Genomic DNA, 25,190 nt, shown 5'->3' with positions numbered 1-25,190 from the left:
GAGGACTAGACCTACACATGACAAGTAACATCAGTGATGTGACCTGAGATCCCAAGGTGTGACCTACCTGTCCTGTGCCACAGGAGGGTTGTGGTGGAAGTGGCCATTACAGAACATTTGAATATAATGACTTGTTGGCCTGATTTATCAAAATGTGATCTACCTTTACAGCTAATAGGGACCTAGCAGGAGCTATGGGCCCTATGGCCTCACAGGAGGCTTGCAGGTATTGGAACAAAAACGAAGGCATAGATGTGCCACCTCATGAACATCTTGTGAACTCATAGCCAACCTGTCCAGGTGCATACCTGGGTCAGGGATTTGCAATTAAGAAGACAGGCACAACATTACACTGGCATCTTAGGTGACTACAGATGCAAAAATAACACTGTGGAATGAGGTCACCATGTGGAGCAGGTCGAAGGCAGCCAGGACCCACATCAGCCCTTCATTCTTATCTTTAGCTCACAGGAGAGGAACTAGGAGAATAGTTCCTAGAGGGCTGTTTGAGCTAAATAGTCCCCCAAAGAAGATGTGGATTATTAGCTAACCATTTTAATTTAGCGGAGAGGCACATCAGGCTAAAGGAACAATAGAAAGAAAATAGATATGAAGCTTTTATTTAAAAGATGGGATATGAGAGAAAGGTGGAGGTGTCGCTCTGGCCCAATGCACACACCTTTTCCTGTCCAACCTGAAGCTCTGAAATGAATGTCAAGGTCATGGGTAACCCTTGGATTCACTTCCAGTAAGTGACTTGAACGGGATCACAATGGGAGACAGCTGGGGTGTGTTTTGTTGTAATAAAAGGAGGAAAGAGGAAAGCTGGATTCCAGCCCATGATGAAGAAGTGTGGGGATGTCTTAGATTTGTGCCCTGTGTGTATCCTGCAGTCTGCTGAGTTCTGGACATGCCCCCTTGTGGTGAAAAGTTTGGGGTGATGACCAAGTATGTTCCTTGGGTCCCAAAGGATGCTGAGATGAATTATAATAGTTGCATGACTAGACTGCATGAGGACCTTAACTGCATTATGTCATGTAATTGTCATGGGGGCTCAACAACAGTGGGGGTTAATCTCCTTTTGCAGCTGTGGAAATGGAGTTTCAGGTAGCCCCAGCTAAGAGGCAGTAGTGAGTGAATGGAGCAGCTAAAATGTGAACTCAAGTTGTCTATCTCTCATAATGATGATCTGCTGGCAAATAAAGAACAGCTTTGTGGAATAATGCTGTCAGTTTTAACATGTTGAGTGTCTACTCTGACAGCTGGATGCCGAAGTCCATCCGTGTTGGCTTTTTTGCCTTTTTTCTCTCCAGAGCTCAAGAGGGTTTTTTAGGTTGTGGAGATTTACAGGATCCGCAATATAGTTTCTTTTTCAAGGGAGTGAAAGTTGGTTGAGGATAAGGGAATCAAAGGATCTGGGAAAATGCAAGATGGCGGGCAGGATGGAGCTTGTGGGGAAGCAGACCAAACCCAGTTGCCCTGGTCGGGCCAGGTCCAGGACAGGAATGGAGAGGAAATGAGGAAGGAGCTGGAGAGACAGGTGTTGACTCCAATACAACCTAAGGAGTCAGGAAATGGGAAACTGAGAGATCAGCAGAGTTCTCTGTGTGAATGTGACAGATTGGAACCCTGGAGCGAACATTTTGACGATGAAAAGATCAGCCTTGGTCTCATTTTTATTTATCTTTCTTTGACTTAAATACCAGGAAATCATATGCAAGCACAGAGTCTAAAAGATAAATGACATACAATAAATCATGCTGCTTTTTCCACAGCAAGATCTCAACTCAAGATCAGCTTTCAGGGTGAGGACTGGGGTTTAGATCAATAGTCCACACTGAGTTGTTCAGTCATCATCTTGTTGGTCTGGAAGAAGAGCCCAGCCTGGCTATTGAGCCCAGCGTGACGAGAAACAGGAAGACTCAGATTCTGCAGGAAGAGCCACCACCATACCTATAATCGGTCTTGTTCAGGAAAGTTTGTTACGAAAATCAATTTTGTTTTTTGACAGGTTTGCAGAAAATATCGAACCATGCAGTTATGGATAGATGTCCTTATTCCTCTGCATAGATTTGAGTTGGCAGAATGTCTTACTGCATGTTTTTCTTTTTCAAATTGCCACTTTTGATTGGTGTCTTTTCAAATTCTGTTTTGAGGACTTTGATGTTTATTTTAATAAACGGATACATTTTGCAGGAAGCTTTTGAGGAAAAGATTGTTTTGAAAGACTAAGTGGTTTAAGAGGGTCGGTTCACATGCCTTGAGTTGCATGATAGGAAGCTGCACTTGCGTATGGAAACCATATTTACTCCCATATGAAATGCTCAATAGGCCCTCCCTGGTGGCGCAGCGGGTTAAAGCACTGCACTAAGAAACTTAAGCCACTTCTGCATGAGTTCAAACCCCGCCTGCCCTGGAGGAGATCCACATGGCGTGACAGACCTCTCCTGACCCGCCCGCTGCTCCCCTCAGCAGTGTACTTCGTTGATCTGCCTGTTCTGCACTCCGCTCTGTCTCTGATGAATCCTCTCACCCTCCACATCTCTGGCCTGTACCCCAGTTCTGTACGAATAAATAAATAAATCTTTAAAAAAATAAATAAATAACATGCTCAGTAACACACTTGGGATTTTCTTCCGTGTGTTCCAGCTCTGCCTTCTCTCATGGAGACAGGTGTGAAGGTGCAGAGCTGCAAGCCTGAGTATCAAAATTTCTTCAGTACTCTTGTTCAAGATTCTTTAAATATACCTGTCAAAATTCACTGAAGATTAACCTCTGGGATGTGAAGTTGGGGAAGGAAGAGAAAAGAAAAAAAGATTCCTTTTTTTTGTTTGTTTGTTTCTAAAAAGCTGTATTGGCTTCTTTTTATTTTTTTATTTTTAAAGTAGGGGAATCTGTTTTTTGTTTTTTTTTTTTTTTTTTTTTAAGATTTATTTATTTGTGCATATAGAGCTGGGGCACAGGCCAGAGGCTCAGGGGCGGCGAGAGGCCCCACCAGAGACAGAGCGGGGAGCAGAACAGGCAGATCGACGAAGTACACTGCTGAGGGGAGCAGCGGGCGGGTCAGGAGAGGTCTGCCGCGCCATGTGGTCACCTCCGGGGCAGGCAGGGAATCGAACTCATGCGGAAGTGGCCATAGCCTCTCAGTGCTGTACTTTAACCCACTGCATCACCAGGGAGGGCCTTGGCTTTTTATTTAATGAAAGTTGGGCCCCTAAGTGACCTTGCCTGGTATGTGTGCTCAAACAATTTGGATGAGAAAAAAGGAATTGATATTGCTGGAGAGAACTTGGACACACATGCTCACCTTCCATACTGAAGTTGCTTTTAATCTGCAAGAACACCATCGGGCACATGTGAAGCTTGTTTGCTTCCTTCAATCTGGTTCATTCTAATCCAGTGTTGGGGATGGAGGGGGAGGGAGAGGGAGACACTGACAGAAAGGAGAGGGACAGGGGGAGAAGGAAACAGAGGAAGAGGGAGAAGAGTAGGGGAGCGAGAGGAGGAGAGAGAAGGAATGAGGGGGCAGGGGAGGGATAGGAGGGGGACAGGGTGGAGAAAAATGGCAAATGCGTAATGCGTAATGACGGGAGTAGAAACAGATCCAGAAGTGGATAATAAAGAGGCATCCCCATGGTTTGTTGAAAATGAGGAAGGGGAGGGAGGGTGAAACAGATGGGCCATTAGGCTGTGAGGCTGTGGCATTTGGAAGCCAGAGTTCCATTCTCATGAAACTGTGAATAAACAGTTTGGAAATAGTCCATGATATTCTTTCCTGATACTGATTTCATTCCATTTGACTCAGGGCATGGAAAAGCAAGTGTTGGTTAGATGCTCTCACTGTAATGATTATGCTGGTGCGTATACTTCTAACATATTTTGACTTCAGCGTAACTGACACTTAGGGTTCAATACCAGTCCATTGAAAGACAGGGGATCTTCCTGAAGTGGTGGTTGGTTGCAAGACAGACTCCTGGCTGAGGGTCTCTCTCATAGAATGACATGCCTGATGTGTGTTCTTACAATTGCATGTTGCTGTGGAGCGGGAAGGGACTACAGCAGTGTGAAATCAACACAGACTAAGCACATGAGGACAGGCAAGGACTGCTGACTGGGAGCTGCCGCTGCTTACCTACAGCCAAGCAGACAGTGCCTCCCTCACATCTGGCACAAGCTCAGAGGCAGGATGAAGTGTGGAAAGCTCTAAGCTCTAAGCTTCAAGTGTGTCCTGAGAGGAAGAGGCTTCAGTCTGGGGATGCTCAACTGGGATTACTAGATCTGTGGGTTCCAGACACTTGGGCTATGGTTGGTCTTAGGTGTGAAGAAGGAACAAAGTTCAGAGCAGCTGTCAATGGCTAATCCAGTCCAGTTGCTCTGCAGATGGTGGTTTTGACTCCGAGCTGGCTACTGTGGACAGAAGGTCAGGGTTCTTTTTACTTGGGACTTGGTAGTTTTCCACTTGTGTAATCCATCCCTCAGTGATTATCCAATGCAGGTAGAGAAAGATGGAATGCATTCACACAGGGCACTTAGCTATCATTTATTAATACTCCTTTCTCGTGAGTGGTTCCCAGTTTTCAGAATATTTATGAAAGATAGAATATGGCTGGTTCCTTCCAGTCCAGTTGGGAAAGATCAGCAGGGCCAGTATTACAGGTTTTCCCCGTGTTGTGAAAAGAGACAGTGTTGTGACGGGTTACCTTTTGGGTCTGGGAACAGTATTTCCATTCGTTTTTTAAAGCATGTTTTAAAAATTGGAATAAAATAACCGTTTCATCTGGTCTTTATGAAACTACACAAAAGATAAATCACTTTATCCATCTCCAGATCTTTTCCTTTCTTTCCACACCCCAACCATAGCTTTACACTTTATCTTTCTTACTACGTTGATGTTCTTTCCTTTCTCCCACTTGCTTACATTCCAAATTCTGCTCTGGCTTCAAGTTCCTTCTCCAGGGCAACCGGCTCCACAATGTCTCCCCTTTGCGTCTTCCACACTGCCCCTCCCAAACAGTGGGAAGAAACAGTTTGCCTTCTCTCACCTGTCAAGACAATTATGACAAGCTGTAAGTCTATATTTTATCTTTTCCCTGGGATCTGTTACAGTTAATTTATATGGAAAAAAAAATTGGAGCATTCCAAGTAGACCAAATAGGAATGTTCTCCTTTTGGATATTGGGGGAACCTATTTTTCCTTTTTGTAGTTAAGAAAACGGGGCTCCAAGAGAGGAAACCCGTGCTGAGGAGTAAGAGTCACCCATGTTTTAGGTACAAAGCTGGACTCTTTGGACATCTCACCCTGGGCCACTGACAGTCTTAAACCTATCCAATCTGCACCACAGATTCCAAGAACAGGGAGCCAATGTGTGACATTTGTGTTATAACATGGCTGAAACCTTAATGTGCATTTAAACCTAAATGTAAACAAAGCAAACTGCAGATTCTCTAAAGCCGTTCTACATATGTTTTCTCTACCATCTCCATCAAAGATTCAGAATTTGAATTAAACTTTCAAACTCTTAGAGCCAGCTTTTTTGAAATACTGGTTTTCAAGTTCCCTGCAATCCATGCCTGACACTCATTAGATTCACTTGACCCACGAGGAGGGTTAGCACTCTAAAACCGCCTTTAGGGCCCTCCCTGGTGGCGTAGCAGGTTAAAGCACGGCACTGGGAAGTTAAAGCCACTTCAGCATGAGTTCAGTCCCTGCCTTCCCCGGAGGTGACCCATGTGGCGCAGCAGACCTCTCTTGACCCGCCTGCTGCTCCCCTCAGCAGTGTACTTCATCTATCTGCTTGTTTTGCTCCCCACTTTGTCTGTGAATCCTGTCACCACCCCTGCACCTCTGGCCTATACCCCAGTTCTGTATGCACACATAAATAAATAAATAAATAAATAAATAAATTAAAAAAAAGGAGACTAAGCTGCTGTCTTAGATGTTTAACTGGATAGGAGAGACCAGTAGTGAGAAAGTGTTGGCTCAGTATCTGAAATGTTAAATTTGGAGTATCTATAGGGCACCCAGATGGATTCATCCAAGAGGCAGTTGTATAAATGAGTGTAAAGCTCATGAGAATTGTCTAGACTTTTGATAAACTATTCAGAGATCTCTAACAATCAGACAATTGCTGGTTGTGCTTTTACAGTTTTACATCATTGTGGTAGTGCCGTCCATGAAAAGTGAGAAATTAAGCAGTGAATGTATAGTGCTCTTTAAGAAGTTTTCCTGAAGACAGACTCTAGAAAACTCTTCTAAAAAAGATGCAAGCTTCCTTGAGGTTCTCCTCTTCTAAAGAGAGAACAATTTCCACTGAGCCTAATGTAAACATCTTAAAAAAAGTGTCCTGTGTGATCTCGGCCACTTTTCTATTTTTTATATTGTGTCATATAAATCGAAATATCTAGTCTTATACTGAAAGTTTTTTTCAGGAATCATTCTTTAATTTATAAAAGGTATCTGGGAAAGATGTTTGACATTTTTTTCATGGAATATAATTCTGATTAATATGCAGAATCCACAGAGGAGCTGAAAGCCCGCAGCCATAGCACGGAGCCAATACCAAAGCTGGACAGCAAAGAGAGAGAGCATCACGGGCCGTCTTCCTCCAGAGAGCCTGTTAAAGCTCAGGAATGGGACGGAACACCTGGGCCACCTGTCGTCACCAGCAGACTGGGAAGATGCTCTGTGAGCCCCACCTTGTTAGCAGGAAACCACAGCTCAGGTAAGGACGGTTCTGATCTCCCGCAAGGCCAGTCCACATGTCTCCTGAGACTGTTTTCATGCAGTTCTCACTGAGCGAGCAAATGAGCTCATGTCTGCCTCTGCTCACAGGGGCCGCAGAAGTAGCTTCTCCCACGCAGTGCTGTGAGGATCATCGTGGTGCCCCGGGAGTGGTGCTCACGCGGGCAGAGGCTAAGGCACTTCTCAGGGCTGTCGATGTGGCAGCCCTGACAACAGCTGCAAATATCTTGTACTAAATTCCTCCAGAAAGAGCCAGAGGAAACGGCCAAGTGAACTAAGACAAACCCCAGCATGTGACTGCAGAACTGAAACTACTAGCGACAATTCTCCTGCCCACCTGTAACTCTGCAGGTACCTCTTTTCTCCCTTTCCTAATAAACCTGTCCTTAAAAAAAAAAACAAAAAAAAACAAAAAAAAAGGCCCTCCCTGTTGGCACAACGGGTTAAAGCACAGCACTATGAAGTTACTGCAGCCCCTGTAGCACTAGTTCGATCCCCGGCCAGGGAGCTGACCCACACGGCACAGCAGACCTCTCCTGACCCACCCACTGCTCCCCTCAGCAGTGTATTTAGTACATCTGGCTATACTGCTCCCCGCTCTGTCTCTGGTGAGCCATCTCACTCCCACACCTGTACCCCAATTCTGTATGCATAAATAAATAAATCTTAAAAACAAAACAAAAAACCTGAAACTAGTAGAAGGGATGGAAACTCATTGGTCTATGGTAAAAGGGATCAGGGACCATGGGGCTTTGGTGGTGACTGAGTACAGTGACTTACAGCTGAGGAGGGGTGAGACTATTTCCCTATATTGAAAACAGTTGTAAACCCGTGTTACCTCAAAAACAGATAAATAAATACATAGGTACATGCCTAGGTACATATACACCATTGTGGGGGGGGCATTAAGAGTCTTCATCTAAAGCAGGTTTAATTCATAAAGCTTAAGTAACTTACAGTTTGTTCTCCAAAAAATATTTTAGGCAAAAAGGAACAAATGAGCAGAAAGTAAAATTGAGAGCAAACTTGTAACCAAGATGATTTGAAGAAAGCGAGGATGTGACAGGACCACTTCAGTGTGAGTCGCAGGCAGTCTCTGGACACTGGGTGAGGTGCCAGTTCTCCAGCTGTAAGCCAAAAGGGTTAGACAGTTTCTATCTAATATCTTTAAATTTCACAAGTTGAAATTAAAATCTGCAATGCGATTTTGCATTGTTAACAGATAATGATTAAACAACAACTTTTAAAAGCAGCATCTGTTTGTTTTGAACTGACTCATCTACAAGATGGACTCACAGAGAGCTGTCAAGTGAAATAAACGACAAATAATCAGGCAACCTCCTGTCGGTTTCAGGTTTCCGTTGTTTAAGGGCTCAGAAGAAAAGACCAATCCTTTAATGTTCTTTTCAACTTTGATAATCATTGTGGAAAGCAATTTACATGAGTTTAGCATGTGGTCTCCCGACAGTCATGCTCAAGTTAAAATTGGAACAGAATGAATGGTCTCTATATTTGGGAAGAGATGTTTCTAGAACAGCACCCAGGTAGAGGCAAGGCAACACATTCCCCATACTGAAAATGTGACTAAGCTTCAGTCATGGCACCACATCGTGCAGTGTATGGATAAACAATTTATCAGCATGAGTTCAAATCTGGGAGAAGGAACATTATATGACTTTAGCACAAATGTTAAACTGCGTTATTGAGAGTGTGTGAGAATAGAGACCTGCACATATCAAAAAGAAAAAAAAAATACAAGAAACAGACTGTATTTTGTAAGGGAAAAAAACTGCTTAAGATTAGGTCAGCCTCATTATTCCTATTTTTAAGATTATCTAAATGTGTTCCAGGTGTAACAAAACAGCAATGAAAACAACCCAAACCAATATCTTACCCCTATTTGACTAGAGATATAAAACCAAAAGTATTCCCTGAGTGTGTACTAGGTAGCAGCCACACTTCCAAGATCTGAGAGCATATTCATGAGCAAAACATCCTCACATTTAAGCTTCAAGGTCAAGTGAAAGACGATAAATATATCATTGTAATACAATGTGTTATAGATACATAATGTGCAAAACAGAAGTGAAATCGATTTTCCCTCTGTATGATTTTGGGAAGGATAATCATGGATTTTACAGTTAAAAATAGCTTCTGCAGGAGATGACTTTTGAGCTACAGTTTGAGACATTTAGAGCTGTCCAGCAGGAAAAGGACATAGAAGAAGGAAGTCTGTCTTCTGGATAGACACCTTGAAGGCTATAGAGTGGAAGCTAGGGCGTTTGATGTGAAGACTAGGGGAAGAGTGATGAACCATGGGCAGGCTGGGACTAAATGACAAGAATAATTTCAGTCACAGAGTGGCAGTTCACAATATCTTAAGTGGCAATGTCAGGTAACATCCAGCTCTGGCGGTGGGGAGCTGCAGGTGCTTGGGCATGTTGAGAGGACCCAGGAACTTTCTATCCTTGGGACTCTCTTCTCCTACCGCCCTTGATAATGTTTCCATGATTGTGAACTGACTAGGACAGTTCTGGAATTCATTTGTCATTGTCTAGGCTCCTATTTTTCATCTGATTGTTCAGAACTGGGAAACAGACCCCTGGGTCCATCACTGAGTGAAGGGGGTTAGGATTTTTCCTGGATCTATAGATCTCTTAAATCAAGGAGTTTCTCTCATAAGTCCATAATGAAGCCTACAATCTATTCAGAGGGATAAAGAGGGATGATGGTGCATAAGCATTGATGATGTCTGTCGCCATGGTGAGTCAGTTTTAATTGTGAAAGATTCCTGAGGCAAGGCTAACTGGAAGGGTGTGTATTAAGTTAGAGTAAGAGTAGAGGGAAGGGAAATCAGCAATTAAATGTTGAGTGTGTTCAGTTAGAGGCACTTTAGAACATCCACTTGAGAAGCTGGTGACCACTAGTTTTATAGATCTGGAGCTAAAGAGACAAAGTGTAATTAATCAAGTCTGGAGATCTTTGGTGTGGCAGGAACCATGATATTCAATGATGCTAACCAGGAGACTAAATGATAAGAGAACAGCAAACTGAGATGAGAGGGAAACAGAGACTGGACTTTGGGAAACCCAAATCTATCAGAGAGTGAGAAATGAAGAAGGAACTGTGAAATAGAGAGGGAATAATCAGGTGTCACACATTATATTTTTACTGAATAATTAGTAAATTTCATAAAATGGGTAAACTGTGATGTTATTGAGACTTTGATGTGAATGAATCTTCCAAGAAACTGGGAATATGAATGGAATTTATAAAATAATTTCACTCTCTTCCACAGCAAATGCTGGAAGCATCTTTTTTTGATTATGGCATCTACAATCTGCTCTCCCTGGTTTTTTCAGCTCTGCTTGTAGAGCAGTAAATTGTCTACAGACAGAAAGACATGAATTGAGCTCTTTTAATACCTCTAATTATCAATCTTAGATTATGAAGTAGGTAAAAATGGATAAATAAAGGTGGAAAAAGGTGTTGCATTTAAAAAAAGATTTATTTGTGCTTACAGAACTGGGGTATGGGCCAGAGGTGCAGGGAAAGTGAGGGGCTTCACCAGAGAAAGAATGGGGAACAGAATAGGCAGGTTGATGAATTTATACTGCTGAGGGGAGCAGTGGGTGAGACAGGAGAGGTCTTCTGCACCATGTGGGTCACCTCCCAGGCCAGGGATCAAACTCACACTGAAGTGGCTGTAGCTGGTTTGCAGTCAAGTTGTGTCCTAACCCATTATGCCAACAGGGAGGGTCCGTTGCATTTTTTAAATAAATGTTTGCACTGATACCAAATGAATTCTGAAATGTAGAGTCACCTATATATTATCCATGCAAGTTGAGTTTTGCAAGTGAAAGCGAAGCTATTGACATGAACACTCAGAAGACCCCTATAATTACTGGAGACTTTATAGGGAGTCAATGCTTACAAAATTTATTACTGAAGTTCATATCAAATCCACCCCACTAACTTTGAGGGAAAAGAACAGAAAAGGAAAAATGTTTGTGGTGTCGGTTTGTACTTTTCTAAAAAGAATGTAAAATGTACCAGTTCTATTCTAGAAAAATGTCAGCATTCCTCTAGCAAGTGATTATAAAAGAGGGCTCTCTGGTACAATAGCGCCTTCGGTGTTTTAAGCAAAGAGCTCCTGGAGGAGTAAGTGCCAGTCGACCTGCAGCCACAGCGCACAGGGAGATTGAGACTTGCTGTTTTGGAGCAGATGAGAACGAGTCACTGTTAACTCTTTCTCCTTCTTCTTTTTACACTTACTCTTCATTATATTGTTTCCTCACCAGCGGACCACTGAGCTGCTGGTCACCTGACAGAAAACAAAAATGTAGAACTTTAGCTATAACCACCCCACCCCGACAGCTCAGGGACTCAGCTCACACCTGACAGAAGTGAGGGGGAGATGCAACCTGTGCACCTATAAAACCCCTTGTCTTCCTTCCATGGCTACATTCTGCACCTGGTCTCCTCTCTGCCCTATGTTTCTCTCTCTCTCTCTCTCACACACACACACACAGTTACCAGTCACAGACCATTGCTTTATCAAAAGTAGTTTAGCCTCTTGAAATGATTGTTCTTAACAGCTCTTTTGAGGAATGGAGGAATTGCTCAAGTAAAGCAAAGGAATATGTCAGGAGATCTCAATTCTAATCTCAGTTCTAATGAACATCACCACTGGTTGCTGTGTTACTTTATTAAAGCCACGGTTGTTTAGTAAGCCAGAGACTCCCCAGAGGGTGATTCCTGGCGGCAGTGGAGGGCTGGGATCCAAGTGCTCATGAAAATAGTGGGGAAAGGGGGAAATTATGCAAGCGAGTGTGGTATTAGCAAACATGCTGATTTCAATCACTGAGTCAATCAGCAAATCATTTCAAAGCAACTTGCATCCAACTGTAATGGTTTCTGGGAGACAAATGCACATCACAGGTTGTTTAAAACAGTCTCTGCAGCTCACAGATCTGAGTATGCAGCCGTGTGACAGAACTATTGATGGTAAATTAATTAGATTACAATTAAATATATTATTTTTATTATTATCTACTATTTACTAGACATGTAAAGCCACTCAGAGAACAGAAAATGAGTGCAGAGTAGAAGCAAGAGGAGGCTTAATGGGAAGCAGAAATTTGAAACCAAGCTCTGTTAGGCTCTCTGAAAAATCATCTTTGTTTTTAATTGAATGGAGCTACTGAGAGCTTCACACATACAATAAAGGAGGTGAACAAAGGCTGAATAAGGGTGGAGCCTTTTCTGACTGGCTTTTCAGATCAGCAAGTATAAACATGAAAGGTCTTGGCTTCACCCTGTTGATGGAAATTACTATATAAAAGAGCAGTTCTGTGTACAACCTGGTCTGTTTCTGTGTTCTGACAAGGTACACCATCGGGAGACCTTTGGGTGCCAGTTTGCATTTTCTGGCTTGGAAGGTCTAGGGACTGTCCCTTCCTGGGGTGTGGAGTTGAGCCTGAAGCACAGACAACTTGGGTTATAGCAGAAACAACAGATGTCAGGAAACCTTTTCTAGAAGCTACGGCTCCTGGAGTGCAACATGTTAAGAGTGGCAGTGAGGACTAGAGAGAGGGGCATGGCCTTCAGTGTTCAGAAAAAGCATGATTTCTTTACTCTGGAAGAGAACTGAGGCCTGGCATTCTGTGGCTGGGAAGAATCGGGAGTGAGTTGGCCTCAGTATCTGGTGGAGCGACAAGACTTCTGACTGAGAGGGAAGACAAGTGGGGACAAATCTGTGAGGAGCTTCCAGGTGACTGGACTTTATGCTTCATGATTCCAGTGTCTACAGAATAGAATTCTGTATTCATGGGGCTCTGCATGCTTGTCAGTCTCCCTGTGACAACTTGTGTGTCCTAAACCTGGAAGGGTCATCTGGTATACCTGCTCTGCTGAAGCAATTGGGGACTTTTATTCCCATTGCACTGAGGCTTTTTTTTTTTTGTAAGATTTATTTATTTTTGCATACAGAACTGGGGTACAGGCCAGAGGTGTAGGGGCGGTGAGAGGATTCACCAGAGACAGAGTGGGGAGCAGAACAGGCAGACTGATGAAGTACACTGCTGAGGGGAGCAACGGGCAGGTCAGGAAAGGTCTGCTGCACCATGTGGGTCACCTCCGGGGTGGGGATCAAACTCCTGCTGAAGTGGCTTTAGCTTCTTAGTGCTGTGCTGTAACCTGCTGCACCACCAGGGAAGGTCCCACACTGAAGCTTTTAACTCTCACCTTCAGGCATGAGGCTGTCCCATATACAAGAAACCCTGTACCCACAAGTTTAGAGAAGTGGAGGGCACTGACTTTTGCTTTCATTTGAAGAAACAAAGAAATCTGCCACTTCATGTGTGTCATGCTTGTAGAAGGGATTTATGCTAATTAACCAGGCAGGAGCAAAGTAGAGCCGCATATTTTCTCAGTGAGATGTGGGTTTCCAGTAGGTTGGGATTGAAACCCAAATTCTGATACGTCACACTATGTGCTTCCTCTCTCTGAGTTTCAGCCTTAGAGGGGATGGTGATAGTCCCTTGCACATAGATGCCACAGGGAAGCAAAGTTGGGTGTTGAATGAGATGACATATGAATACACTCAGCAAAGGGTCTGGAACACAATGACTAAGGTACAATGGACATTCCACTGATTTCAAATACCTGCCCAGATATGTTTGCAGGAAAGCTGAGGAAAATCACTGATCTGGTGTGACAGAGGGAAGTTTCCTGAAAGTAGTGGCATTTGAGCTGGGGCTTGAACTAAGCACAATTTAGACAGAGGAGGTAACAAGAACAGGGCAGGAAGAGGAGTCCGGGGACCCTGGGTGGAAGGGCCCCTGGATAGAGGGAACCCTGGATGGAGGGGCCCCGGGATGGAGGGGACACTGGGTGGAGGGGACCCTGGGTGGAGGGGGACCTGGGTGGAGGGGACCCCGGGATGGAGGGGACCCTGGATGGAGGGGTATCTTTAAGACACTTGCAACTCTAACTCAAAGTCTAATCTAGATTTTGTCAGCTTTGAAAACTGAAGTATATCCACTGATTTAAAAGAATGTCATTTCCCTCTTCAAAACCTGGGAACATATTTAGTCTAGCTGATAATACCAGGAAGCCTGGCTACCTTCACTGATGGCCCTGCTGGCATCCCAAATCCAGCATCATTCTCGAGCCTGCTCCTTACACGAGGGAGGCACAGACACAGGGAGCGAGAGCAGTAATGTGTTGAGGACTGGGCAGCGAGTCTGGGAACACTCAGCAAACCAAAACAAATCTATATCCAGTGTTTATTTCTAGGACAGACAAGCCCTGCTAGTGAATTAAGAAGTTGATGATAATTACTTATGTAACACTGCTTTGCCTAAGTTTGTCTATCTTGATAGAAAAGATAAAGGAGGCCCTCCCTGGTGGCGCAGCGGGTTAAAGCACAGCACAAAGAAGCTAAAGCCACTTCAGCATGAGTCCAATCCCTGCCTGCGCTGGAGGTGACCACATGGGGGTGGCAGACTGCTCCTGGCCCACCCGCTGCTCCCCTCAGCAGTGTACTTTGTTGATCTGCCTGTTCTGCTCCCCACTCTGTCTCTGGTGAATCCACTCACCGCCCCTGCACCTCTGGCCTATACCCCAGTTCTGTTTGCACAAATAAATAAATCTTTATTAAAAAGAAAAGATAAAGGAAATCTCAAAGTAGGCCATTAGAAGGACTGAATTTTGAAAATGCCTAGAAAGGTCTCCTTCAAACTGGCTTGTAAAGGCAAGTAGGCCACAGTTTATTCTGTTCCCATTCAATCCCACTAGGGAGGTCTCTGACAGCCCCCTAGAGCCAAGACGAAATATTTCCTTTAGAAAGTCACAGAGCAACCACCACAGAAAGTTTCCTTTCACCACACAGAATGTAACGAGCTCTGTGACTATGGAGAGTGCAGTGGTCTGTGCTTCACTTATTTGTACATTTTTCAACAAAAATTTTAGACCAACAAGGCAATTTTTTAAAATTCCCCTGAATGCAAATTTGTGACATTTGGAGAAAGGAACAAAGACTGACTTCAAGGCTTGAGCATTACATCAATGCGTTAATGCAAGTGACCCTAGTATCTTACAATATCTCTGTTCTAGTTGATAGCAACGGATGGGCTAGGAAACCATTTTGACAAGAGTGTGAGAATCCCAAGAAAATATCGGTATCTGGAAGCAGGCACATTTTCTTTCATAAATACCGGGTTTGGCATTCACTTACCTAGTCATTCGACAGCTAATCCCTTTGTGCCAATTTCTGATCCACCCTGTTCTGGGCAGGAATGGGAACTGGGGTGCCAGGGAACAGAGTGAGCAGAGGCACACCCAGAGCTCAGGGCTCTCTGCAAGATAGAAAATAAGCGAAAGATTCTTATAAATGTTATGTCGGGGAGAGGTGAGACATCATCACGTGGTTATTCTTTGGCACACAGGTAGGTAATTGAGAGAGATTTCCTAGAGTATGTGATCCTGTATTCAGCACTAGAACGAGTGGTCTGAGCCCTGCAGAGAAGAGCTGTGAGTGCTCCCAGCTCACAGACAAGTGGATGTGAAACGGTCGCTCTTAGGCGCTGAATAATAGCACGTGTTTCAAGAGAGCTGCATAATCCACAAGCTGCATCCTCTGTCCTTCCTGCCCTTCAGCACAGGGCTCCTGGGGTGCTGTGTCTGCAGGGGTGACCCAGCTGCCAAAGTCGTATGCCCTCACAGCTCCTGATGGAGAAGTCAGGACAGTGCCTCTGTGCTCTGAATCTGGATCGACCTTGTGTCTTGCTCGGCCCCGAGAATGAGATGGAAGTGACTGGGCCCACTGGGAGCCCCCAGAAGCCAGGATGTCACCTCTCATTCTTCCCCAACACCTGGACCACTACCACAGAGACAGGCTTGCGCCTCCTGTTGGAAGGCAAAATGCAAGTAGAAGAGAGCCAGGAGGATCCGGTCTGTGCAGTCGGCCCTCAACCCAACCCAACCCTGGGAGGGCAAGGCGTGAACTAGAGAAGCACCTGCTTGGCCCACAGGGGACGCGGAGCTGTGTGCGCCACCCGGGCATGGGAAGGGCACCGGAGACCGGCAGACTCGAACAGAATGAAGAGCGCTGTGTGCGGGCGCTGCGCTTGGGCGTGGAGTGAGCGCGAACAGCGGAGAGAGCCCAGCTGGCTCTGAGCTGTGCGTGGTTCCCTCAGAAGAACATAGACTAGCATTATGATGATTCAGAGAGAGGACGCGGGTTGAAGAACGAACGTCACAATAAAAAGTGAAAGTGCCGCCTCACCCTCTGCTCCCCACCCCTCTCTTCACAGCTGCCATGGTTTTTTCCACTTAGGGCCTGTGTGCATGCAGTGTCTGTGGTGTTGCACTCTTCTTAGAGGACAGGGCCAGTTGTCCGGTCTGGTGGCGCGGCGGCGGCTTACTGTCCCTGGCCCCTGTGGGATGTTCCCTGCCTGGCTCCTGCTGGGGGTTAAGGCGGGGCGCTATGGCTGCTGCCTCCGTGAACCCCAGCATGCGTTCCTCGGTCGCTGGGGATGCTCTCCCCAGCCGCTCCTTCCCGGCTGTGACTGGGTCCTCGGGAACATTCTGCCCGCTATTTTTCATGCTCCAGACTTTAAGCCTCCCTTTATGAATTCAAAGAGTAAACACATAACCGAACTCTCCTTCGGAGAGTCTGGAGAGGATGTAAGTCATATCCCCAGTAGCTCCACTGTTATTTCTCTCAGGACCACTGTGACTAACGCTTGCCAGGATTTGAGCACACCAGAGACCTTGTTTTGCTTGGTTTCTCCTGATGCCATTGATAATAGCTTCTTCAAGAAACAACCAGAAAAAGAGAACTTAGAGTGAGTTAACCATTTTAAATAGGCGATGTGTGGCTTTATAGGGCCCGGATGTAAATAAACAGGGTATAAGACACAGAGGCTGATTACAGAATGCTAGAAGGTAATTAGACTCACATTTCAAGACAGAAGCTCTACCACAGAAGCAGAACTTGCAAGGGGCTCAAAGCGAACGCTGGGCGTCCTTAACTGAACTACCTAACAGCCGAGGAAGGAGCCAGAGGCTGCTGGCATAGAGACTACCTGTAGAGAGCCGTAAGAAAAGACTACAGGTGACAGGAAACCACTCATGGACTTTAAACTCAGGGACCAGATTTAAAGTCAGCTCACAGATATTATCATCCTAGACCAGGGGCAACAGAATCATGAAAACAAATACTCTGCCTCAAATAATCTGCTTAAATCTAGAAAACAGATTTTCTGTTTCTTCCACCCCTGGACCATCGAGTTTTTAGGTCCTTCCACAGGGAGTGTTTCTACCAGCCGCTCTGATAGAACTAAATGTTAATTCTCAAGCACCTCAGCAATAATGTCACACATGTGGGTTTTTTCCCTTCCCCTCCCCCCCCCCAAAAAAAAAACAATACCATATGTTCTCTAGTTTTTCTTTGGTCACTGAATCAGCCACTGACTCAGTCAACAGCCCTCCGAGGTCACCTGTCTCACAGGTAACCCAGTTATTCCCATTTTTAAAGCAACATTGTTGGTTAACATTATGGGAGCTCTGTGTAGTTGAGAGACTTCATGATATTAACCGATAGATCTACCGATCAGTGATATCACAGGAATGAATTCTATGTATGCATACCCACACATGCATATAGCCTCTAGGGTGGCTTGAGTCTTATGTGATCAGATTTGCAAAGTCAGCTAATGTATTCTCCTATACTGCCCATGACTGTATAGATGAATGTGCACAAATGCACACACGCACAGATTACATTAAAATTGACGTTTACTACCCCCGTGCATAAATGGTATCGTATACTATACAGACATGCGCAATGCTGGTGGGAAAAAAAATATAACTTGATAGTGATTTCATTCTCGTCAGTCAGAGAAATTCTTGATTTCTGACTACTCTGTCTGATTCCATTAGGGAAAAACAGTGAGTAGCTCTAACAATTTAGATAAACAGAAGGTGTCTTGCTTGCCCCTCGGTGAGCCCTGTAGGAGGAGCTGAGAATGGTATGCTGGGGGGTCACGGCCACAGTGCCAGCTTGTGTCTCTCCCTGCAGGGAACGTGGCCCACCTGTGCCCTCGCGCCAAGGAGCTGACACTTTGCTCCTACTTGGCAGTAGTTGACTTTCTCTGCAAAGATCCTGTGGGAACACTGCACCAACAGCATTCACAGAATGTCCTTTATTTTCTGTGAAAGGCCATGGAAGGCACTACAAAAAAGAGAAGGTTCTGTTTGACTTACGCTGGGTACTTACAGATTCTGGAAGCTTTTTAAACCTATCAGAACAGCCATCAAGTCAGATTTGCACTGCCATCTACTGTCCAATAGAGGTACTGCGGTTTTCCTTTTGCTGGTTGATCTATTTTTGCGATTTTCTGGGAAATTTGGAAAGGTCAAGAAATGGAGATAATATTTGTATTACTGAAAAATATACAAATAGTCTATTTTTAATTGGTTTAAATTTTTCAAAACATGGTTGAAAATAACTCATTCAGTATTATGAGTATTGGGGATCAGGGATGATGTTACTCTGGGAAAATTCAATGGGGAATAAAGTTTATATCATATATAGGTTAGAAAGGAGAAAATGGGAGGATGAAGGAGAGGAAGGAAACCACGTGTCAGGTCACAATATAAGGACCAGAGCCACTGAGACAGAATCTATAAAAATTATACTCTCTGGTGACATTTTTTCTCAAAATGTTTACTTTTTTTTTTTTAAGATTTATTTATTTATGTATACAGAGCTGGCGTACAGGCCAGAGGCACAGGTGTGGTGAGAGTCTTCACCAGAGACAGGGTGGGGAGCAGAACAGGAAGATCGCCGATGTACAGTGCTGAGGGGAGCTGAGGGCGGGTCAGGAGAGGTCTGGGGAGCCAGGTGGTCACCTCCAGGGCAGGTATAGAACTCACGCTGCAGTGGCTTTAGCTTCTCAGTGCTGTGCTTTAACCTGCTGCGCCACCAGGGAGGGCCCCCAAAATGTTTACTTTTTAACAAACCACACAAAAAGAAAAGAACAAAGATAAAAGGGGACATGTCTGTAATATTAGGTGCAATTTTGGTAGGTATTTATTAGAAATAAAGTGTTTCTTCCTCATCAAATGGAGGTGGACAACATACAAAATTTAAGCTTGGCAGCTCCATCTTTTTTTTTTTTAACTTGGCAGCAAAATGTCGCAATTTAAAATAGTCATTTTGTCATGCATTCATTCCCACCATCAGGTGCTAGAGTTTGTTTTGTGCTTTTGGATCTATTTTTGATGCCATAACACAAAGTAAGGTTTCTATCCCCAAATATACATGTGATCCTGAAACGAATCACAATGTCATTTTGAATTTCTATCTTGGTAGGTGGATTTTCTTTGTCTTAATTTTAAAGATAATCTGCGAGTATCCATGAGTCATTCCACAGGTAAAGCAACTTGTGATGGACAACTAGTCTTTAATCCTCTTGGAGGGCAAAATAAAATTGTTTTGAAAGACAAAAACACATTTTCATAGTGAATGGAAGTCAGGATGTTTGTCAGGGTTTTGCAAAAGTTATATATTGGGTCTCCCCTAGTGGTACAGGGATTAAGTCTCAGCACTGTGACACTCTCCGCAACACAAGTTCGATCCCCAGCCAGGGAGCTGACCCACATGGTGCGGCAGACTTCTCCTGTCTCCCTACTGCTCCCCTCAGCAGTATGTTTCAGTGGATCTGCCTGTTCTGCTCCCCATTCTGTCTCTGGTGAACCCTCTCATCCCCTGACCTGTTGCGTAGACCCCAGGTCTTGCATGCATGCATAAATAAAACAAATCTTTTTTTAAAAAACAATTGTCTAATACCATAAGAGGTTGTCAGATAAAACCACTGTTGGGGCTGCAGTCTCTCCAGCTGCCTGGGGATACCACTCTCTGGCCGTCCTGCTTGCTCCCTTTCTCTCTGGCCACCAGGGTCATGCCAGCTGCCAGGTCAGCTGCATCTTTTCAGTTCTGTCCCAGCGCCTAGGTCTACCCATGGACCACCTAGCTTCTTGGTGATCTATCATTATAAAATTAGGTGATATGAAAGAACATAGTGGCACCGACATTCTGAGCAGTGCATTAGCATTCATGAATATTTCAATCAGTAAGGAATATGGTATGAGGTCAGCTTAATTAATGGTTATTGACAGAGAAAACAATGGAAGGGTTTTCTTTAAGTAGAGATAGACAGCTGTCTTCTAGATCACAATCTCTTGATGAGATGAGTTTCTCTTGGGGAAGGAAAGACCTATTTAGATTTTTTTTTTGAGGTATATGTCTGCTGTTTTCCCCCAAAACCTTGTGTTTATATATATATATATATATATATATAAGCCAAATTCAGTATGAAGACATTGTTTATACTGTACACATTCCTAATTATTACTGTTTAAGACACAAAGCACAGTATATTTTCAAAGTAACTCAGCTGGGTGATTTAACTTTGATGTCACAGAACTGGGGACTCTCTGGAGGCTTGGTTATGATTAGGATCCAGATAATTCTTTTGTCCAAAGAAACCTTAGTGTATCCAAAATCATCAGAATTTCTTTCACTAATCTGGTCCCAACGGGATTTCCCTGTGCCCAGGTAGGTCTGTGCACCTGATAGTTAGGTGCCATCTCAGCCTGGTGCCAGAGGCGGTGTCGTAATCCAAGAGGGTCCTGTTGCATCAGACAGTTGAATTGAATCAGTCCATGTTGAATTCAACAGTTGACTTCTGAGCTGGTGACCTGACTTTAGAACTAACCCCCAGGGTGTTTGTTGGCTACTGGTATATAAACAGTCACGGATCATGGTGGTTAGTGGATAATAAATAGTGTGGTACCCAAAGACTGATGGACTAAGATCCAGAGTGGGCCGGTCTAAATGTGGGCAGAGCAGACATACTCAGATTAAGAGGAATGAGGGAGTTTGCTTGGATTTTGATAAAGCGTCAGCTCTGTGTCTTAGAGATATCAGCATCTGTATTTGAAAGCAACTGATTAAATCAGAGTCTGAGGAAAACCTGGCAGGGGAAATTAATCCATAGGCACATCATGTAGTAGAAAAGACCTTTGGTTCTGTCACTCAGGAGATAATCTCTTCAACATAAGCTTGAAGAGCACCTAGTGAAGGAAGATTCTGTGCCATCCTTTGCTAGGAAAAATTATACTGACTTTTCTCAGTTCCTGCAACCAAATGTACCAACACAGTAATGGACCGCGTGGGAATACTGGTTCGTCATGAAAATAAATATGTCTAGTAGGATTTTGATGGACGCTTTTCCCATCTGACTATTTAATAAAAGGTATTTGTCTAGGATGTGCAAGAATTTAGTCTTTTTGGGAATCAAGTTTCACTTATAACCATAGTGATAATTTGTCACCGTTGATACACATGATTAAACACCTTCCAAGTGGGGGTAGAGGTGGGGAGACACTAGAATCATCTGGATGCAGCCAATGGTGAGCTGCCGAACCCCTTGTCTCCTCTGCAGTGGGCCCTAGAAGGTCAAGTCTACTCCAGGGAGAATCACTGCCTGAAGAAGTTGGGCACCAGGCTGCACACTGGAAACCCGTACTGTGTCACCTTCATTGCCTCGGTTGGCTTTAGAAGTTGCAATGCCCTTTCCTCGGTTAATTTGAGCCTCTCCAGTCAAAACAAAACACAGGCTAAGAAGCCCGTACTACGTGGTCCTAAAGCATGGATGTTGAAAAGCTGTGCAGGCGGGCAGACACTACGGAAAGCTGGGACTACTTAGAGGGGACGTCGGATGAGGGACGGTAGATGCTGTCTGGGAAAGTGGTCTCAGCGCATGAGATATGGATTGATGAATGTCCATACCGCCAGCATCTTGAGGTGAAGATAGACGTGGAGGTCCTCAGTGTGAAGCCGGGGGCTGGGGACAGGGTGTGTGTGTGTTTAGGGAACAGGAAATAGTGGAAACAGCCAGGGTGGCCAGTGACGTCAGTTCACTGGAACTTTTGATGATTTGTTAAGTAACCTCAATGATTTAATGTTCCATTTTAGCTATAGAGTGATTGTAAACTTTGAACAAGGTGGGTGGGCAATCAAAGAGCAAATTAAGAAGCATCCAAGTTGATTTGTGCAGAGATTATGGGGACCATCAGGGTGTTTTCTGATGGGTGTAACTATTTTAGTAGTATAAGTATATATATATATATACATATATACACATATATAATTATACTATATGTATACATATATGTATATATATATGTATACATACTTACATATATTTATTACACACACACCTATGTATATGTTTTCTTATCACACATACCACATTGTGATATGCTGTTTGACCCAAGTTGTTGAATACCAAAATTCAGATAGCATCAGCAAGTTGAGATAAACACAGCAGTGTTTGAAAAGAGAGAAGAAATTTACCAAGATTTGAAATGAACAAGATTTGTTTTAAAAAGAGAGGAATAGAAAGCTTAAACAGAACTTTTTTGTGAACTTTGTCTTCAGCTTAAAACAACACTAAGGCCTGCAACTTCAAAATCTAGGGAAACAGAAATTGTATTCTTGCTCTATATTGGAAAATCAGAAGGAAGAGCCAGGAGATGCTAGAGAAGTTTTAACCCGGCTTCATTCAGCAGCCGATGAGGTCGCCCAGAAGCCGTTGGATCTGCAGTCCTGAGGGCCAGCGAGGACAGCGCAGCTCCTGAGACTCAGAGGGGCTGGTCTGAGCCTGGGACGCAGGAGTCCTGCGGGAGAAGGTGCAGGGGGATACGGAGACAAAACAGAACAGAGGGAGAAGTGGTAGCTGTGGGCCTTCTCCTTGGAAATGGGAGATGTTTCTGGAGAGAGAGCTCACTGAATTTCATGGACTGTAGAAGGGCACAGCCAGATCACAGTTTCATGTGGGCACTGTGAAGGTGTGTATGCACACATGACTGTGTGTGTGCACGTGCGTGTGCACCTGTGTGTGTGTGGGGTGTATGCAAAGCTACATTGTTAAAAGCATTTGGTATCTGCCAGACTTTTCTCAAAACTTTTCATGATACTTTGATCCATGGCTTAGCCATCATAAATTCATTGATTGCCACTATTCTGTATATGGGGTTGTGTCATCTATTACTATTTTGTATTGTATCCAGGCAACGGAGGCCATGCAACAATGCATTCTGAAATCGTTGTGAATTTGGGTGGGCTGGAAAATAAAGTATCCAGGACCCTCCCTACTTGTGATTCTGTCATCCATCCGCACGCTTGGGAGGGGCTGCTTATTGCACATTCTCTCCTGCTCTGCCTTGCCTGGCTGCCCTTGAACTTGGGAGGATTCCCTTGCTAAGTGAGCATGCGGCAGCCGGGACTGTTTGCTTTCGCTGAGGGCTGTCAAGTGGTGGGAATGTTATGGGGACCACATCTGAGAGGAGAAATCAAACCTTGTACAAAAATGAACGTTGAAGTAAAAAGATATAGAAATAAAGATTAAAAACAAGAAGGGTATCCCTGGCGGGGCAGAGGTTAAAGCACAGCACCATGAAGCTATCGGCAGCCACTGCAGCACCAGTTCGATCCCCAGCCAGGGAGCTGACCCACATGGCCCAGCAGACTCTTCTGTCTACTCACTGCTCCCCTCATCAGTGTCTTTCACTCCCCACTCTGCCTCTGGTGGATCCTCTCAGCTTCTCACAACTCTGATCTACACCCAGTTGTTGTATGCATAAATACAAGTAAATCGTTAAAAAAAAAAAACAAAAAAAAACAAAAAAAAAACGTGGTCAACAATGGAATTCCGAAGTCACATCACCCCTGTGTACCTGCTCTGCTCACACTTTGCTTTCTCCTTGTTCACAGAACCCAAAGTCAGCTGCAAACTGGGCCGCTCAGCGTCCACGTCTGGGGTGCCCCCGCCGTCTGCCCCTCCACTCAGGCCAGCCAGCGACCTGCCGCCGAGCCAGGTACCGCCTAGCCAGTCGTGATTGACGTCCTGTGCCGCAGCATGCGAGACCGTGTCTGTCGTGTGTCGCTGTAGACACGTTTGCATTGGCTTTTATTTCTGTGTGTATGGGGCGGGGGATGAGTCCAGTCTGTGTCCTCATCCGAAAAGCAAGTCTTTCTCCGCTGTTATGGGTGCAACTTTCTTCGCTGTTTGTTACCAAATCGGTGTTGTGTCCAGTTTCCCATTCTGTAATATCAATGTAGTAACCCTGTACTCTCTGTATCGGCTGCTGGTTATTTCGAACAATTCTCTCTCTCTTCCATGTTCTGTGTACTTTTATACTGTCATGAAAATTTATCAACCTTTGATAAATTTATCAACTTTGTTTTATGTAGATTTCTTTTTAAATGTTTTGTCAACAACACTTGCACCGATGTTGCCAATGAATTTGTACCTATCTTTCAGCTCTTATCCTATTACACTGTAATATTTGTGGCCGTTTTACTTTTATTTTTTATTTCGCTCGGAGCATGATTGTAAGACACTGTGAATATTGATGTCCTTATAAATATTCATTTGCCAACTCACTTGCATTGAATTTGGGCAGCTAGTGTCCTTTCTTAGGTCACGAAGACAACTGACTAACCATGATCTAGAAATTTACCAAACTGTAGGTTCACAAGGTGATCTTTAAATAAATGGTTTCTTTCTGGTATATCAAAGAAAGATATCAGAAATGTTCTCAGAAAGGGATTGTAAGGATTCATGCATGGTAAATGAGATCTCTATTATTACTTGGAGAAAAGAGACCAAAAATAAAAATACAAGTTAAAATATCATTTAATCCTCTATAGTGCAATACGTTGCTCTGATGTTCATTTGGGTGCTGTGTGTGTGTGTTGGGAGGTGGGGGGGAGTCATGACACATAAACATCCTATTACCTACCCAATAGGAGTTCAGTACATTGACTTATTTAGTGAAACTGAAGAATTGTTACTGTTAAGTGTTATGGGTGTTAAGTTGGATAATGTCACTTGCTTCTTAAATTTAATATTTGCCTACAAGAAACTTCCAAAATTACTGATGAAAAAATTAGTGGTCTGCCTCCCTGGAGAAAGCCTGTTACTGATTAGCAAATTATATATCCATCAATTATTTAAGATGTCCAGTTCTTTTAAAGTCATAACTAAGAATAATTGATTTTTTTTTTCTAGTGGGACATGTGCATCTTTTTAGTATATTGCTCTAGCTTACTTATGCTCAGGATCTGATTGATGAATAAATGACAGACAGACAAACACAAGAAATGAGAGATTTCTCTCAAGGGCATCTCAAGTGTTGTTTAGAATGTGTCTTAAATGTCTTTATACCTAAATTGTTCTGGCTTAAGCACTTGTTGGGTATAAAAAAGTAGAAATAGGAAAACAATGGATTGATAAATAAACAGCATCATTAACTTAATAAGATAAACTATCAATAATTGATCAAGCTCTTCCAAATAATAACATTTACT

The 25,190-nt window shown here is 43.9% G+C and overlaps 1 protein-coding gene across 2 annotated transcripts in view; it reads left to right on the top strand.

The window, feature by feature from the left end:
• Positions 1 to 24,494, top strand: part of NYAP2 (neuronal tyrosine-phosphorylated phosphoinositide-3-kinase adaptor 2) — a 193,960-nt gene extending 169,466 nt beyond the window's left edge. For both annotated transcript variants that reach the window (XM_012725066.1, XM_012725071.1), the window contains 2 exons: positions 6,513 to 6,722; positions 23,592 to 24,494. In XM_012725066.1, the coding sequence (XP_012580520.1) occupies positions 6,513 to 6,722; positions 23,592 to 23,716 (335 nt within the window). In that variant the 3' untranslated portion in view covers positions 23,717 to 24,494. The remainder of the gene's footprint in view (positions 1 to 6,512; positions 6,723 to 23,591) is intronic.
• The last annotated feature ends 696 nt before the right edge of the window (positions 24,495 to 25,190 follow it).

This window comes from Condylura cristata, unplaced genomic scaffold (assembly GCF_000260355.1).
Source record: "Condylura cristata isolate star-nosed mole 26May11 unplaced genomic scaffold, ConCri1.0 scaffold00002, whole genome shotgun sequence".
NCBI classification, from domain to species: Eukaryota; Metazoa; Chordata; class Mammalia; order Eulipotyphla; family Talpidae; genus Condylura; species Condylura cristata.
Note: the sequence above shows the minus strand (reverse complement) of the source record. Positions and strands in the feature narration are given on the sequence as shown.